This window comes from Equus asinus, chromosome 21 (genome assembly GCF_041296235.1).
Source record: "Equus asinus isolate D_3611 breed Donkey chromosome 21, EquAss-T2T_v2, whole genome shotgun sequence".
NCBI classification, from domain to species: domain Eukaryota; kingdom Metazoa; phylum Chordata; class Mammalia; order Perissodactyla; family Equidae; genus Equus; species Equus asinus.
In genome coordinates, this window is record NC_091810.1 from 13377211 (window position 1) to 13394335 (window position 17125).

General features: G+C 48.9%; 1 protein-coding gene across 1 annotated transcript in view; it reads right to left on the reverse strand.

The window, feature by feature from the left end:
* The window catches only part of ACAD9 (acyl-CoA dehydrogenase family member 9), a 32083-nt gene extending 15479 nt beyond the window's left edge, over positions 1-16604 (reverse strand). The window contains exons 1-7 of the mRNA XM_014829737.3: positions 15913-16604; positions 11400-11493; positions 8860-8961; positions 5317-5423; positions 4151-4251; positions 2677-2755; positions 1476-1650 (exon numbers count right to left, since the gene is read on the reverse strand). Of these exons, the coding sequence (XP_014685223.3) occupies positions 1476-1650; positions 2677-2755; positions 4151-4251; positions 5317-5423; positions 8860-8961; positions 11400-11493; positions 15913-16065 (811 nt within the window). The 5' untranslated portion in view covers positions 16066-16604. The remainder of the gene's footprint in view (positions 1-1475; positions 1651-2676; positions 2756-4150; positions 4252-5316; positions 5424-8859; positions 8962-11399; positions 11494-15912) is intronic.
* Between the last annotated feature and the right edge of the window lie 521 nt (positions 16605-17125).

Here is a 17125-nt window from a genome sequence, read left to right on the forward strand (position 1 = left end):
TTCATTCTACTATTACAACGTGTTCAAATAGCCTGGTTGTGAAACACAGTGAAATTTCCATCTCTCTGGCCTATTTCCGGCTGTGAGGCCAGGCCCTTCTCTTAATAACTCTCGTTCCTTCACGGGCTGCTGGGTATGGGGAGGGCCCTGCCCCTCTCTGATCTCATCTTGTGCCACTTGACCACCCTTCACAGGCCACTGCACAATCCCAGTGGGCACCACCTACCCAGACCTCAGTGTGGACAGTGGCCCCACAGTAGTGCATGGCAGCAACCCTGCTCCCTCCCTCCACCTCAGGCACTCTGGCCACCTTTTCCCCAACAGCACACCAAGCTGTTTCTCTCTCAGGCCTTATAGTACACTCCTTTCTCTCCTGGAACACTCTGAGTCCGTCCTCAGCAGGCCGCACTGGGTGTAAAGTGAACGTCCTACCAGCAGCAGCTAACACTGCTGTGCTTCCACATGCCCTACACAAGTCCTAACACTCCCTTCTCACGTCTCCCTCACAAGGTGGGTTCTCTTATCACCCCTTCCCTTTAGGTGGGAAACAAGCACAGGGAAGTAAACTAGCTTGTTCAAGGTCACACAGCTTCTAAGTGGCAGAGCCAGGTTAGAGCTGGGGGCCCTCTGACCCCCAAGGCTAAGCAGATGTCGTGGCAGACAGCGCCATCCAGAACCAGGGTCACCAAAGCAAAGGTGGCAAACAAGTGGGTGGGGAGGGGCCAAGTGTGGCACATGCCCCCTTGAAGCACAGACACTCTATGATCTGAACCAGGAGACCCACGAGGGAGAGTCTTCTGAGGACTCCACGGCAGCACTGGGCGGGTTGAGGGCTAGAGGACACCAGCCTCAGTGAATCAACTGCTGACCAGGGGGCTACAGGTGGGCTGGGCGGGTAAAAGGGAGAGCGAGCAGGAGGACAAGGTTCCAGGCAGGGAAGACGGGGTATCCTGTAATGGAGCGCTTACCGAGGACAGCCCACTGTCCTTCTCACTGTCCACCACCGCCTCCCTCACAGGGCTGAGAGCTCTATGACATTGTAATTATTTTACCTTGAAATCACCAATGCTCAATATGTCACTGTGGCATTCTTTATTTTTTTCTGAGGAAGATTGGCCCTGAACCAACATCTGTTGCCAGTCTTCCTCGTTTGGCTTCAGAGCTGAGCTAACATCTGTGCCAAACTTTCTCTATTTTATATGGGATGCTGCCACAGCATGGCTCGATAAGCAGCGCTAGGTCTGCACCTGGGATCTGAACCTGCAAACCCCAGACTGCTGAAGCGGAGCACGAACTTAACCACTAGACCACCGAGCTGGCCCCTCACCGTGGCGTTCTTAATTTGATTTTGTTAAAACGCTTAAGTGGAACCAAAACTATTTAAATCTCATTTTATCTTGATACTTCTTTGCAGCTAAAGGGTCTCTTTCCCTCCCTCCCTCCTTCTCTCCTACACACACACACGTGCTACTTACTGTCGGAGCCACGGATGCCTAACTTATCTTCAGGTTTCCCGTTAGTGACTCCACCGAAGTCCCTCTCTACTATGAATGCTGTAATTTTGTCCTTTACTGAGTTGTCAGAATCAACAATGCTGGTCTTTGCAAAAACAGTAAAAATATTGGCCCGTGCTCCATTGGTGATCCAGACCTAAGGGAAGGAAGCAAAAGGGCTTTGTAGGAAACCAAACAATCGTGGGCCACCTCTCAGCAACATCTTTGCCACAAGACACTTCGGCTGCCTGTCAAACTTCGGGCCATGATGTAAGCCTTTGGCTCTGAGGAAGCCAGGGCTGTGCGAACAGAAGACGGGGCTCAGCCCAGTCTCCCAGAGCAAGGACTGTCGCAGGAGACACCGGTGGCCCGGGGTGTGTGCTTGTGCATAGAAGAGCAGCCAGCGGTACCAAGACAGCCCAGGTCTAGCACGGAACAACCGGGTTTCCTCAAGAAAGGGGAGTGAGGGGTGGGAAGGGGGCAGAAAGGAGAAAGGCGGGGAAGGAAGAGGGAGAGGGAGAAATCAAGAGACTTCTCAACAAACTACCACGTACAGAACTTACTTGGGTCTTGATTCAAGCAAATTGTTTGAAAAACAAAACGGTACAAGACAATCAGAAATTTGAATGCTACCGAGATAGTAAGAAATTATTATCCACTTTTTAAATGTAGTAATGGTATTGTGACTTTGTTTTTTAATAGTCCTATCCTGTAGAGATACATGCTGAAACCATTATGGATGCAAGCCAGGAGTGGTGATGCTGACAGAAGAAACAGGACTGGCTGTGAGCTAACAACTGCTGAAGCTGGGCGACGGCTAAGTGGGAGCTCGTCACACTAAACTTTTGTATGTTTCAAAACCTGTGTAATAAAAAAATTAAACAACAAACATAGAGAGCAGCTCAAGGTGGTAGCTGGTACTATGGAAGCATGCAGACTGTAGAGCCAGAAGGCCTGGGTTCCAATCCAGGCTCTGCCACTAAGCAGACATACAATGCTGGCAAGTCACTTAACCTCTCTGAACCAATTTCTTCTTCCAAAAAAGAGCAGCATCCACCCAATGGGTGGCCAAGGGATGATGTGTATGCCCTTTACGATCCCTGGTGCACAGACAGTGGTCAGTGTGTGGTGGCGCAGGTCATGACGGAGCCCCGAGGCGGCCCTGGAGGCCGTGGAGCCGTACCTTGGAGCCGTTGAGCACGTAGTGCTTCTTATCTTCACTTAGCGTGGCCCTGGTCTGGATGGAGGCAGCATCACTCCCACTGCAAGGACAAAAATATGGAGGACAGTAATACTGGGAATGAAGAAGAATGGTTTTGAGGGCCCCAAAATAGAGACTTTTAGTAATTTAATACAGGAGTTGGCAAATTTTAAAATAAAGGGCCAGATGATAAATATATTCAGCCTTGCAAACTATAGAAGTATGTCCCAACTCAACTCTGCCAATTGTGGCATGAAGGCAGCCACAGACAATTTGTAAACAAATGGGCATGCTCCAGAAAAGCTTTATTTACAAAAACAGGTGGCAGGCTAGACTTGGCCAACACCTGCTTTATCAGATCAGGTAAAAAAGTGGCAGTGAGGGGCTGGCCCCATGGCCGAGTGGTTAAGTTTGCGGGCTCCGCTTCGGCGGCCCAGGGTTTCACCGGTTCGGATCCTGGGCACAGACATGGCACCACTCATCAGGCCATGCTGAGGCGGCATCCCACATGCCACAACTAGAAGGACCCACAACTAAAATATATAACCATGTACTGGGGGGATTTGTGGGAAAAAAGCAGAAAAAAAAAGATGATTGGCAACAGTTGTTAGCTCAGGGGCCAATCCTTAAAAAAAAACAAAAAGCGGCAGTGAAAACAACTCGGGTTTAGGTTTAAACACAGAAACATGTGCTCAAAACAGGCTCATCTAAGCTCCTGTGAGGACGAGTTCAGGAGACGCCAGGTTCCCAAGGGTGGGGAAGCAGGATGGAGTTTGGACCATGTAGCAGCCTTGCCATCAGAAGTCCAGAGTCCTGCACCAGCCTTATGATGTCCTAGCTGTGTGACTGGGCTGATCACACAATCTCAATGAACCTCAGTTCCTCATCTGTAAAATGGAGACAACACCACTGGCCCTACACACTCTGAAAGTTGATTTGAAGCCTGAATGCATTATCGTATGGAAAGTTCTTGCAAATCACGAAAAAATTATTTAATGGTGCTGTCAGGCGTGTCATCTCACTTGTAAGTCTCACTGGGGCAGAGGAATAAAGATAAGAGAACTGGCAGGGCCAGCCCCGTGGCCGAGTGGTTAAGTTCGTGCACTCCGCTGCAGGCGACCCAGTGTTTCATCAGTTCGAATCCTGGGCGTGGACATGGCACCACTCATCAAGCCACGCTGAGGTGGCGTCCCACATGCCACAACTAGAAAGACCCACAACTAAGAATAAACAACTATGTACCGGGGGACTTTGGGGAGAAAAAGGAAAAAAATAAAATCTAAAAAAAAAAAAAGATAAGAGAACTGGCAAGAAAAGTTGCTGAGTTGACTCTGGAAGATTTCAGGGAGGGAAGAAATAAGTCACCATCTATTCAACAAAACCACAGTCCCATGTCCCAGTACACTCTGGAGGATGCCCCGGCTGCTGTCACGTGACTCCTCGCTGAGGGGCAGACCTGGCTGGCTCCGTCAGGCAGAAGGCAGCGATGTGCTCCCCAGATGCCAGTTTGGGCAGGTATTTGGCCTTCTGCGCCTCACTGCCGGCCAAGATGATCCCCTACACAAAACACACAGGCTGATTTCAGCTGCGGGGAGAAGAGTGTGAAACGTGCTTGCAGAACACAGCTCCTTCTGAAGAAAATACCTACTTTACACAAGAGCTCAGAGCTGGCACCCTCTGGTAAAAAATGGGGAGCTGCTGGGGAAAACGGGGAGCCAGGTGCCAGGGAGCCACCTCAAGTGGACACTCCAGGGCAGCCTGAGCCCAGAGAACCGACAGAGCTTTGGGTCAGACTTGGCAACCGTCATCGCAGCTCCTCCATTTCTGGGATGGGTGGCCAGGGGCAGGGATGTCCTTTCTCTGAGTCTCCATCTTATTACCTCCACACTAGGGATGACCCTACACAATGGAGGGGTGGTTTGGATGATAAAACATGAAGATGCAGGAGTGTCAGAGCCACATGTGGCATAAAGAAGGTGCTCAGTCAATGTCAGACTGTCCCACGCCCTCCTCAGTCAGTGCAGGTGGGTGAGTCCACTCTCCATGTGTGCGCTCAGGGTTGGGAGGCCGAGCAAGTTGCTCATTCAGCTCCCCTTAACATTTACCTTGAGCAAAAACCACCAAGTACTGTCACCAAGAGCTGTGTGACCCTAGATCTACCCTAACATGCTCTGAGCCCACCGGGGTGAGGAAAGCGTGGGCACAAACAGCAGGAGGACACACTCGGGCCCCCAGTGAGTAACACCGAGCTCAGGGGGCAGGCTCGCTTCCAGCCCAAGGGGAAGGCAGGCCCCATAGCGGCAGGGGCATCTGACCTGGTCTCAAAGGATGGGTCAAAGGTGATGGGGACAGGAGGAGGATTCAAAGGGAAGGACCAGTGTGATCAAAGGGCTGTTGGCTTGTGTGAAGATTGAGAACCATATGGCATGGCTAGAGAGAGGACGTGCAGGAGGAAGGCACTGCAGGGCGAGGCTGCATGAGCAGGATGCGCCCTCCAACCCTGAGACAGCCAGCCCGTTCACTTCTTGGTAAAAATGAGCAAGTCTCCTGCCCTAATGCCACCATGTGACTCCAGAAGACCTGCAGATAGCACCACACAGACAGAAACCCCAGAAACTTGACCTTGAGGCCGATAGCCTGGTGTGCTGCCAGGGTCACGGCGATCGATGCGTCCAGGCTGATGATTTCCCCTAGCCGCGCGTACATGGTGTTGGAGAGGCCCAGGCCACCTAGAGAAGCAACAGACCAGCTTTACTTATGGTCTAGCCCCAAACTCCTCCAGGAAAGGCAAATGGCTTTATGGGTTTTTTCTGATTATAAAGTAATGCTACATCACCATTTAAAAAAAAATCACAATAAAGGTATGAAGAAAACAAAAACTACCCATAAACTTATCACTCAGAGCATTTTTGTGTACATCTTTTCATACTTTTTCTAGGCATATAAGCATATACAGATACATATTTTTGAAATAAAAATATAATATTTAATACAAAAACATAAAAATACCTATACATACATAGAGTCATTTAATATGTTGTAAAGATGTCCTGTCACAGATACACATCTTTACAAACATAACAGCTGTCCAGTGTCCCACTCCCAGGATCTAGTGGACTCTAGGACGGGGTTTCTCCGCCTTGGCGCTACTGCCATTTTGGGACGGATCACACTTTGTCATGGGGACCGTCCTGTGCCCTGCAGGATGTTCAGCAGCATCCTGGGCTGCTACCCACTAAATGGCAGTAGTTCCTCCTCCCCCACAGTTGCAACAAGCAAAAACGTCTCTAGATATTGCCAAATGTCACCTGGAGGGCAAAATCATGCCAGCTGGGAATCACAATTCTAGGAATAAAAAGACAAAAAGATTAAGAAAGCAGAAACTCCACTGAACTCGAGTATTCTGTGTTTCATCTTCAACTTCCAGAGGCGGTTGAGTGGCCTTATGTGCATCTTACAAATGACACACTGATGCCTACGGGCATGCGGCCGACACGCAGTAGAGCTGGGCCCTCCACTCAGGGGTATGGGCGATGACCCTGGAGCCAGCACGCAGCCCATCTGCAGAGGGCGCCATTCACACAAATGGAAGGGCGTCCCTGCAGGGGCGTGCAGTGGCCCAGCTGGGCCTGTAGTGCCCTGGGTTCAGTGACGGTACCAGGGGAAGGCCTGGGCTCTGCAGTAACCACCGCTTGCCTCTGTTTCAGTCCAAACATGTTTACTCATTTCATATACAGAAGGAGTCAGTTTCGTTTGTTAAAAAAACTTCTGATGCTTTCTCCTCAACCAAGTATCACTAAAATCATGGGGGGATGGCAATCACATGGGTACAGATGGCAGGTGGGTGGAGACTGCTGTGGGGGCAGGTTGAGAGGAAGGAGGGAGCCCCACACCAGCAGGCTGAGCAGCACGCAGGGTGCTGGGGGGAGCACGCAGGCTCAGCTGGTGGGAAGGCCACCACTTTCCAGGACAGCAGTTTCCAGTCTTTCGAATGCTCCAGACTGGGAAAACTTCCCTACAACTTTTTGGGCATGAACATAAGGTTGTTGCCCTAATTTCCCAAGGAAGGATAAGAAAAAAAGACAGAAAATGAAATGGCCCCAAATCATTACCATCTCATTTTCACACCAGAGTGTAGGCTAGGAGACAGGAATAAGGATGGAGAGCTGTGCAACGTCACACTGCCACACTCCCCATCCATGCTGGCATAAAACACACGCAGATGCAAAAAGACATAGCCCAACTTCACACAGAAGGTGTTTCAGGGGAAAATTAAGTACTTTTCATCAGTCCAGAAGTAATTTCAAAATGATCCTAAAAGGAAATACGTATTACTACCATCCTGGCTATTTTGAGCACCTTTCCTTGGCTAATTGTTTTCTCCAGGCACTTATTTTTTTGAGCTGATGACAGACCAATCACTTCTCTCTGGCTCCACCCCACCTTCCTTCTAGTCTAACATTCGAGGTGGCCCTCCTGTGGCCCTCCTGTTACGGCACACAGTTCCTCGGTTGCCTGTGACTTACAACACCGACAAGTCTCAGATGTCTGGGAGGAGCTCAGTCCTCCCCTACCTTCCTACAGGCTGTGGATTTTTGTGAAGAGAAGCACAGGTGGCTCAGCTCCCCCTGCAGAGGTCTGTGCCACTATGCCCACCCCCAGGGGCAGCCCCACTGATTATTTTACGTATTCTGCAGAGATACGGGAATTCTTTTAAAAGTCTGGAAATGTGGTGGGAGGTATTTCATAGGATGACAAGTCAGATACATCTTTCAACAGCTTAAAACACTGCAATAAACATATACATAATCTACGATTTAACCTGATTAAAATATGCCTCAGAATCAAGAAAATCAGGCATCACACTAGTTTGTCCTAAATTTTCACATTTGGTCTCAGACTGGGACAGACTAGGTACCAGAGGAAACTTTTTCTACGTACATCGAGGGCCCCCCAGCCTTGGCTGCAGGAGGACAGCCTAACCTTAGTCTCTGGAGATGAACCAGGCAGGGAGACAGAACATCAAGAAAAGCTCCCGGCTTCTGCGACGGTCTGTTTAAAACCTAACTCACGACCTGGTGGGAAAATGCCCAAAATATTAAACCTCCAAATGACCAGCTCACAGCCACGAAATGTGCCCAGCCCTTAAATCACCACCACCTACAGCTCTCCCCTGAACCCCTGGCCCTGAGCTGATCAAAGCTGGAAGCAGCCCCAGTAAAGGCCCAGGGGGAGGGCTCAGAGAGCAGTGGGTGCAGGGCAAAGGCTGCAGAGCCAAGAGCACACTTTTATCTCAAAAGGACCTGAGAGTAAAAATATATGGTATGGGCACATGCATGCCTGCACGCACATGACTATGTCCTGTCCTGATGAAACAGTTTCCATTCCTCGCCCCAACACGCACTTCTTGCTTGTCCCCTTAACCCCACAGAACGGGGATGACCACCTCTGCATTAGGTAAGAGAGACAAGCTGCAGTGATTGGCTAAGGGTAGTAAGGCAGAATTACACTGGGATTCCGGGGAGAAAGCCAAGGTCTTCACCTGGGGCTAAACATATCACTGCAATGCTGCAAGAATTACGCAGACAGTCCAAAGGATAAAGGGCCCTGTTCCAAGGTTCCGGCTTGTCGAATCTCCCATCTCAATGTGCCTTGTGCCCTATAGCTATACGCCTTACTCCTCCGCACCATGATGAGCAGCCATGCCTGGTGGGCTCCACCTGAGCTTTCCCCATTTGGTTACTCCTCCAACACAAAGTGCTCTTGGCTCTGGGGGAAAAGCCTCCGCCAGGGAGAACTAAGGGCTTCCCGGTGGAGATGACGCTGACATCAGCCAACTCGGCTTTGAGGTTACACACACTGCTCCTCCACTGCCCACAGGGACCCAGAGAGCACAGCCACCTTCAGGGTCCTTATCCATCTCAGACAAAGAGCGCAGAACTCAATAGCTCTTCCTGCCTAGAAGTCCCTTACCCAGTCCACATGCACTCACCAGCCAGCACCCTGTATTTAGCCAACAATGGGTGTTTTTGTTCATACCAGCAGTGTTACAGCTTGATCTTAAATACCTTTAAAGGCTACCTTTCCTGACCAGAGCGCTTTTTTGGACAAATATAGAAGGCTTTCTCAAGAGGCAACCAGTGGGTGGTGATCTCCTTTACTCACCATACTCTTCTGGGACTTGCATTCCAAAAAGCCCCAGGCTCTTCAACTTCTCTAAAGTTTCATGTGGAATTTTTCCCTCCCGGTCAATTTTTTGAGAGTCCACTGCCAGGAGGAAATATCTTGATTAAACAAACACAAGCTATGTTTATAAAAATAATAGCAAACACCAGTTTTTGCATAGGATACAACCCGAGTATCAGAAACTTCAAAACTGGAAATTGTCCAGTCATGGTCCATTCAGGATGTGCTCAATTTCACCTAATTAGCCCAGCAAGAATTGCGTTTTAAAAATACCAGTACCAAGTAATGTTCTGTTTCTTGATCTGGGTACCATTCACATGGGTTTATTCATTGCATAAAACTACAGCAAATTATACATTCATAAGATGTAAACTTTTCTGTAGGAATTTACTAAATTTGAAATTTTTTTTTATTACCAGTACCTTCTATAAAACTAGATAGTAAGCAACTCCCAGAACTGTCCTAAAATGTTCAGCTCGACAGCCAAACTCTAGGCAATGCCTGGGCTGAGACTGACCCAGTGCTCAGAAACCACTCCTCTGTCACCACAGTCCACAGGCTCTGAGAACACTTTAGTCTGTTTATCACCAAGACTCATATTCATTAGCGTAAAACCGAACAATCACTAGCCTTAGGTCTTTAACTGCACACTTTTGCCTGAATCAAGTTAGAGTGCTTTTCAAAATTTTAACAAATTAAACTTCATCACTATCATACATTTTTAAAATCACCATAACCTACAATTATAAAATTTTTATACACTGCATCACTAATGAGAAATATGGATTCCTCAAAATGGAGTCTAAACCTTTCGTTTTTTATTTACTTTCACAATTTTACTGACACATATAATTAACAAACAATAAACTGCACACATTTCAAGAATATAATTTGTTGAGTTCGAACATCTGTTCACCCATAAAACCATCACTGCAATCAACCAAAAACATTTCCTTTTCCACAAAAAGGTTCCTTGTACTGCTCTGTGATCAATCCTTCCCTCCATCTCCAACCCTAGGCAACTACCAATTTCCTCTTTATCTATAGATTAGTTTCCATTTTTGAGCTTTATATAAATGGAATCAGGGGCCAGCCTGGTGGCACAGCGGTTAAATTCACACGTTCCGCTTCTCGAGGCCCGGGGTTCACTGGTTCGGATCCCGGGTGTGGACATGGCACAGCTTGGCAAGCCATGCTGTGGTAGGCGTCCCACATATAAAGTAGAGGAAGATGGGCACGGATGTTAGCTCAGGGCCAGTCTTCCTCAGCAAAAAGAGGAGGATTGGCAGCAGTTAGCTCAGGACTAATCTTCCTCAAAAAAAAAAAAAAACTATTTTAATAATAAGACAAAGATGTTCTTTGCCTTGTTAATTTCTAATTCTGTGTGTACAGGAGTTTTCCAGGGGCTACATGATACATAACACACATTAAATACAGAAATAGATATGGGAATCCAGCTGTCTTCTAATAAGCCAAATATTTTAAAAATTTGCAAAACTGTAAAATAATGCCACTCTTCACCACTTTTTATGGTTTTAGAAATATTTTTCATTAAAAATATTGTTTATGTGGGGCCAGCCCCATGGCCAAGTGGTTAAGTTCGAGCGTTCTGCTTCAGCAGCCCAGGGTTTTGCTGGTTTGGATCCTGGGCGCAGACATGGCACCGCTAATCAGGCCATGTTGAGGTGGCACCCCACATGCCACTAGAAGGACCCACAACTAAAAGTATACAACTATCTACTGGGGGGATTTGGGGAGAAAAAGAAAAAAGAAAAAAAGATTGGCATGTTGTTAGCTCAGGTGCCAATCTTTAAAAAAGAATATTGTTTACGTCATGTACCAGATTTATCATTATTTTTCAATCAAGTAATAAATGAACACAGCCTTTTTTAAATTTCGCAGTTTTAATTTCTAACAGGGCACATACTGGTAGACAACACCCACATGAACAAGAAGTCTTGGGGTCCTCAGTGTCGGAGGAGCACTACTGTCAGCCTCATCACTGAACTCCCAGTGGGCTCCCTTAGGTGGAGGCAGCTGCCTTTGCCGAGGGCACGCTGACCACTGCAAGGGGGGACCCTGCAGGCTGTAGGCCGCTGCTGGTCCACAACTACTCCTGGTTCATGATAAGCAAAGTACAGAAAATGAGAGTAAACCTTTAGAAAGATTTACAGCAATTTTACATTGTCACACAACCAAGCACATGATCAATGGGCTCATATGTTCTATGTCCTCAGCTTTTTTCCATTTCATCTTTCTATTGTTCATTTCTATTGTATTTTATAAAAGCGTCAGTCTGTGACAGTTTGGAAATATTTAAAAGTGGTTCTTCACCATGGATACACTGAGAAGTACAAATAGCAATTGGGACGACCCTTAAAGCAAAATATCAATAGATACTACTTCTCCATGATCAGTGACACTCAAGAGAGTTTCCTCTATGGATATTACTTCTAATTCAAATACAAAAGCAATCACCCTTAAAATGGAAATTGGTAATGATAAATAATCATACATACCCTCTTCAGTGAAGAATTTTTCTACAGGTGCCACAAACTGGTTGATTTCATTAAGTTCCTCTTGGCCAACTTCTGGAAAGGGGAAAACTTCTTTCTAAAAATGATAAACATTTACCAAAAATTTAATTTTTAGCAACCTCCCATCGTGGTAATATCAGTCAAAAGGGAAGGAAAAAGAACTGCTAAATTCCATTTGGTGGGCAGGACATTATTCACTTAAGGAATTAGAAGACAAACCTCAGAGGGTGCTAAGGATGCAGGAATCCTACTTTGGACGCCACCACCTAGGTACATCCTCCTTCCCAGCTAAAGCAGGTTTAGTCCTGATTTTGATCAGCTTTCCTTATCAATAACAAGTTAAGATGACTGTCCCACGAAATAAATTTCGAAAGCTGTGGGTTCCGTCCTGGCTCTGCAGCTTGCTAACTGTGTGGCCTCAGCCAAATCCCTTCACCTCTCCACACTTCCATTTTCTCACCCATAATATGTAGGTAAGATTTACTCAAGGTCGTCGTAAGGATCTTGGAAGATAATGGATGTGCAAAAGCTCTTTACTAAAATTGTAAAAATTTTTTTTAATGGTTTTTTTTTTTTTGAGGAAGACTAGCCCTGGGCTAACATCTGCCACCAATCCTCCTCTTTTTGTTGAGGAACGCTGGCCCTGAGCTAACATCCGTGCCCATCTTCCTCCACTTTATATGTGGGACGCCTGACACAGCATGGGTTGCCAGGCGGTGCCATGTCCGTACCCGGGATCCGAACTGGCGAACCCTGGGCTGCCGAAGCGGAATTTGCAAACTCAACCGCTGCACCACCGGGCTGGCCCCTAAAATTATAAAATTTTACGTCAGTTATTTTGTGAGTTCAAAGATGCTGCCACTGACAAGAGCATACCGTGGCGACAAGGTCTGACATCTCACCAGGTTCTTGTCCATCCACACATTCCAGCCTCGAGCCCTCTGCTCGACGACATCTGCTACTTGTGCTGGTCATGCCAGGTAGCAGGGTCACGGGAGGAGGCCCAGTTACGAGGCTGATCAACCTGAATTCAGTCCAGGCTCTGCCACTTCTTACAGTGTGACTTGGGCAAGTGAACCTTTCTCAGTGTCAACTCTTCTTGTTATAGATGATACCTCAGAAGGTAGCTGTGAGGTTCAAAACAGATAATGTGTCCCGGAACATGAAGTAACTGTAATTATTTGTGCCAGATACTGGCTCTGCTCTCGTATCCGCCTCACAGCCTGGAAACCACTTAGCTTGAAGTCTCTGTCTCAAAGCGGTCAGTGAGTGGCCAATGTTTCTGACTGGCCCAGGATTCCCCACTGGGCCATCACTATATGTTGCTTGAAATCATCCTGCTGTGTCCTTACCCCTTCCGGCTTTTGGGGCTCCAGCTACCCCTCTGGCTGCCAATACGACATGACTATTTGGATTTGGACCCACAGCTGCTGAGAAGTGATGTCCCCTGGGAGCCCTGCCTCTCCTCACAGCACCTCTCACCAAATGACTCGAGAAAGGTCTTCAGAGCTGAGGAGTCCTCAATTTCCCCCTCCAGCCTGTCTATCTAATCAGCCACCAAAGCCTGCCCACTCTGGCAATACGCCCCCAAATGTTCTCTCCTCTCAGGCCCCAGGACTCCAGGCTTACAGGTGCCTCCCTGTCCAAAAGTGACAGTTGACTTAAAGGAATCCCTGCCTCCAGGCCATCCCTGGCCCTGCCCTCCAAGTGGTCTAGAAGAAAAATAGACCGAGACTCTCATCACTCTGCAGCCTCTCGGAACAAAGACAGAGCCTCAGCTGAATATACAAACCCATCTGGGTTTCATCTGGGCCTTGTGCAATGGATTGTGTTAGAGGAAGATTATTCTGGTACCAATGAGCATGCCAGATGAGAAGAGAACAGCCTGGCAACTAGCTGGCCTTCAACTATAGCCATAAGATCAGTGCTACAGGGAGAGAGAGGTCTCAAGTGCGTGCAGGAATGAATCTGTGGTAGCAATGTTCAAAAACTGAATGTAGTGTGGGCTTCAACTTCTACCAGCAGTTTTTAAATTTTTTAAAGCAATGGAACCTGTTTTTCAAATAAATCTAACGCAAAAACCAAATATGTGAAACAGATAACAGCCAAGCTGCTCTGGTTGAGGCTGCGGATGGGGAGGTCACCCAAAAGCCTCCCACTCAGCTCCCCACTGGTCCCTGCAGTAATATGGGGGCACTTCATGAACAGCAAGCATCCAACAGAGAGCAGAGTAACAGCTACTGGCCCAGATGATCTTGAAGGGCTCTTTCTATTCTAAGCATCTCAGATGACACATTCCTGCTCAAACCTCAGTGATGCTGGCCCAAATCAGAGCCACAGGGTAGAGGTGCTTAAAAGTGGTCAGATTCTAAATACAACCTGAAGGTAGAGGAAATCTGATTTGTAGTCAGATTAGATGTGGATTATGAGAATAAGAGGCATCAAAGGCGACTCCAGGTGTTTGGCCTGAACAAGTAGAACAGAGTGGCCACCATCTACGATAAAGAAGGCTGGTGGGAGGAACAGGATTGGGTGGGGAGACCAGGAGCTTGGTTTTGAATGTGGTTACTTTGAGATGTCTGTTAGACGTCTAAGTGGAGCTTTTGAGTAGAAAAGTAGTTATCAATAGTCTGGAGTTCAGGGGAGAAATCTGAGCTGGAGAAATAAATTTGAGTCATCAGGATATTGACACCATTTAAAGCCATGATACTAAATTAGATCAAAGGAAGGGTTGTAGACGAAAAGAAAAGTCTACAGACTGAGCCTTATAAAACTCCAACTCTGACTGGGCTAGTTAGAAACACTGGCCAATGTTTACAGGTTAAGGAGCCAAGAAGGAACCAGCAAAGGAGACTGAGAAGGATCAGTCAATGAAGTAAAGAGAAAAACCAGGAGAGAATGGTTTCTTACAAGCCAGGAGTGATGAACTGTGTCGAATGCCAATGACGGGTCAAGTAAGATGAAGAATGAGAACAGACCACTAGATCTGACAACATGGAGATCACAACTAACTTTCATGAGAGCAGTTTTAGTAGAATGTTAAGGACAAAAGCCTGACTGGTATGGGTTCAAGATGCAGCAGAGAGGGAACAACTGATGATGCAGATGAGAAAAAGAGAATTATTGAATGGATGCCCTTGAGTAGGTGAGAAGGCATGGGGTCTAGTGACGAGGTTGGCATTTGCTAGGAGTAGAGCGTTCATCCATAGTAGACCTTATGGGCACACATGCGGGAAGGAGGAGGTAAATGTGGTGGAAGTTCTCAGCTGGCTGCACTTATTTTTTCAATGAAACAAGAAGCAAAGTTGACAGTTGAGAGTGAGGATGGGAGAGGTGGTGCAAGAAGCTTGGAGAAATAAAAGCATAGAACATCTGTGTTCTTTCTTCACCAATGTGCTAGGAGGCATCATCACAGGATAGAGCACCACACAGCCCCAGGTTCCGGGAAAACTGGTTTCCCAAACTTTAAAACTCAGCTTCGCACTTCCTAGCAGGGCAAACCACTCTTAGTCTGAATTTCAGTTTCTGCAACTGTAATGCCTGACAGATTAGAGGAATATTCTAAAGAGAAACCATGGAATAACTCCTTAAGTAGTAAAGTATCAGCCAACACTTCAGCCAAGTTCAAAGTACTTTACACAAATTTCTTCTTTGGTTTGCAGGCACCTTTGGGAGGGGGCAAGGACTGCTTCCACTATTTTGTAGATTAGCACACTGATGCACAGGAAAGCTAAGGGACTAGCCCAAGATTACAAGACTCGTAAGTGGGGAAGCCAACAGCAACTACCTACTCCGCTCTTTTTTGCATATGCACAGCACCTTACAGTTTAAAAAGCATTTCCACGCACTATATATCTCACTGGGGCTTACGACACATCTTTGAGGCAGAACACGTCACTTGAAGGGTGAAAGAACTGGGGCTCAAAGTCACAGAGCCAAGGTCAAATCCAGTCTTCCAACTATAAGAGGATAGGGAGTGCTTAACAACCAAGCTGTTACTGTTGGGTCACAGCTGGGTTACTACTAGTCTGTACGACCCGTGGAAGGGCTAAGGTGAGGAAGGCACCTTGGAGCCAGACTTCTAAGGAAGCTTAATGGCAAGGTGAGGCGCTGGGGCTGAGCTGTGGACGCCCAAGGGCCGCTGGAGGCTGAGAGAGGAGCGGCGTGGTCTGAGCTGTGTTTAGGAATCAGAGAAGAAGCCCCGCACAGCAGGGCGCCAGAACGCTGAACTGAGGGTTGCATCGCCTCGCCTAGAGCTTCCCAAATCGACCTGCCAAGAATTTGCTAGAATACTTGTCAAAACCATGAGTTCTCAGGACTCCCTGCCCGGGAAAGGTTCTAGCGGGACTCAGGAGTCTGGAGTTTTAGCGCGCCCCGCCCCTCAGGTACAGTGCTCAGGCAGGTGTGGGAACTCCGACAAAGCTGACCCCCGTCTCTCCTGATAGACGCGAAGAGCGCGGGGCAGAGAGCACGGTCGGCCCGGAGTCGGGGTTACCTTCTCGATTTTGCCCAGAAAGAGCTCCTTGGCGAAAGCTCGGCTCGGCGGACTGGTGCGCAGCGCGCGGTGGCTCGCGGTGAAGGCCACCAGGGCCCGGCAGGAACGCGCCGCCGCCGCCGCCGTACGCAGGAAGAGCTCGCAGCCGCTCATGCTGCCCGCAGTCGTCTGCACCGCCGCCTCGGCCTTACTCTCATCGCCTCAGTCACGTGCACCTCGGTGGCGCCACCGGATGACGCCACTGGCCGCGCCCTGGCCACCCCGCCCGCCGCCGTTGCACTTGCGCAGGTCCCGAGGGCGGGGCCTCCGCCAGCTTGCCGGTTTTGTGCTCCGGCGTGGGGTGGCGGCGGAGCGTCTTCCAAATACCAGCGGTTGTTCGTATAAATGGCCGCCAGGGGAAGCTCCTCGGGGGTGCGGGAACCTAAGCGGCAGCCTCCGCTTTGTCCCTCTTTCCGGCTGGGCGACGAGGACGTGGTAAAACTAAGGCAGGGAATGGGAGTGTTCCCGGCACACTGGGTTCTTGTCCCCAGGATGGGAAGCAAGAGAGACAACAAACGGGGGCAGAAGAGTAAAAGCTGAGTAGCTTGTGCACAGGAGAGGCGCCAGGGAGCCGTGCGGAAAGGAAAGGGGCAGGCGACCAGCTTCGGGGAGCGGGATGGCTGGGCCGCTCCGGCAAAGGCCGGGCTGAGCCTGCGCAAGCGCCTGTGTTTGCGCCTGCGCCGTCCGGGCGCGCTGCTGCCCGCGCGCGAGCCTCGACCCGGTGCCGCGCTCCTTTGTGAGGCGGGGCCCTCAGGTGGCCGGTCTGCTTAGGCTGGTTCATGTGTCAGGAGGAAAATTCACTCTGTTGGTTACCTCTGGAGGGGAACGCGGTACGAGTAATGTTGCCTTTTGTAAGTGGATGGTGGCTGCGTGGGGACTCGTTTTGTTTTGCTTCGTAGCCTGCATACGTCTATGTTCCGTACGGGGTTTTTGGAAGAGGGAAAGAAAAGGAGTGTTCTGCCCTAGAGAGGTCTGGATAACTGGGTCACATCTGTCCCTGGGAAGACCCAGGGGAAAGGGCAGGCGCGGGCAGAGCGGCGGCCGAGGGCGCCGGGCGGGGTCGGGCGGGACAGGCCGGGGGTCGGGGCGTCCCCGCGGGGCCGAGGTCGCCTCTCGAGGCCGCCCCCGGGGGGTCTCCTCTGCTGGCCCCCTGCGCTGTGCCGGGCCGGACGGC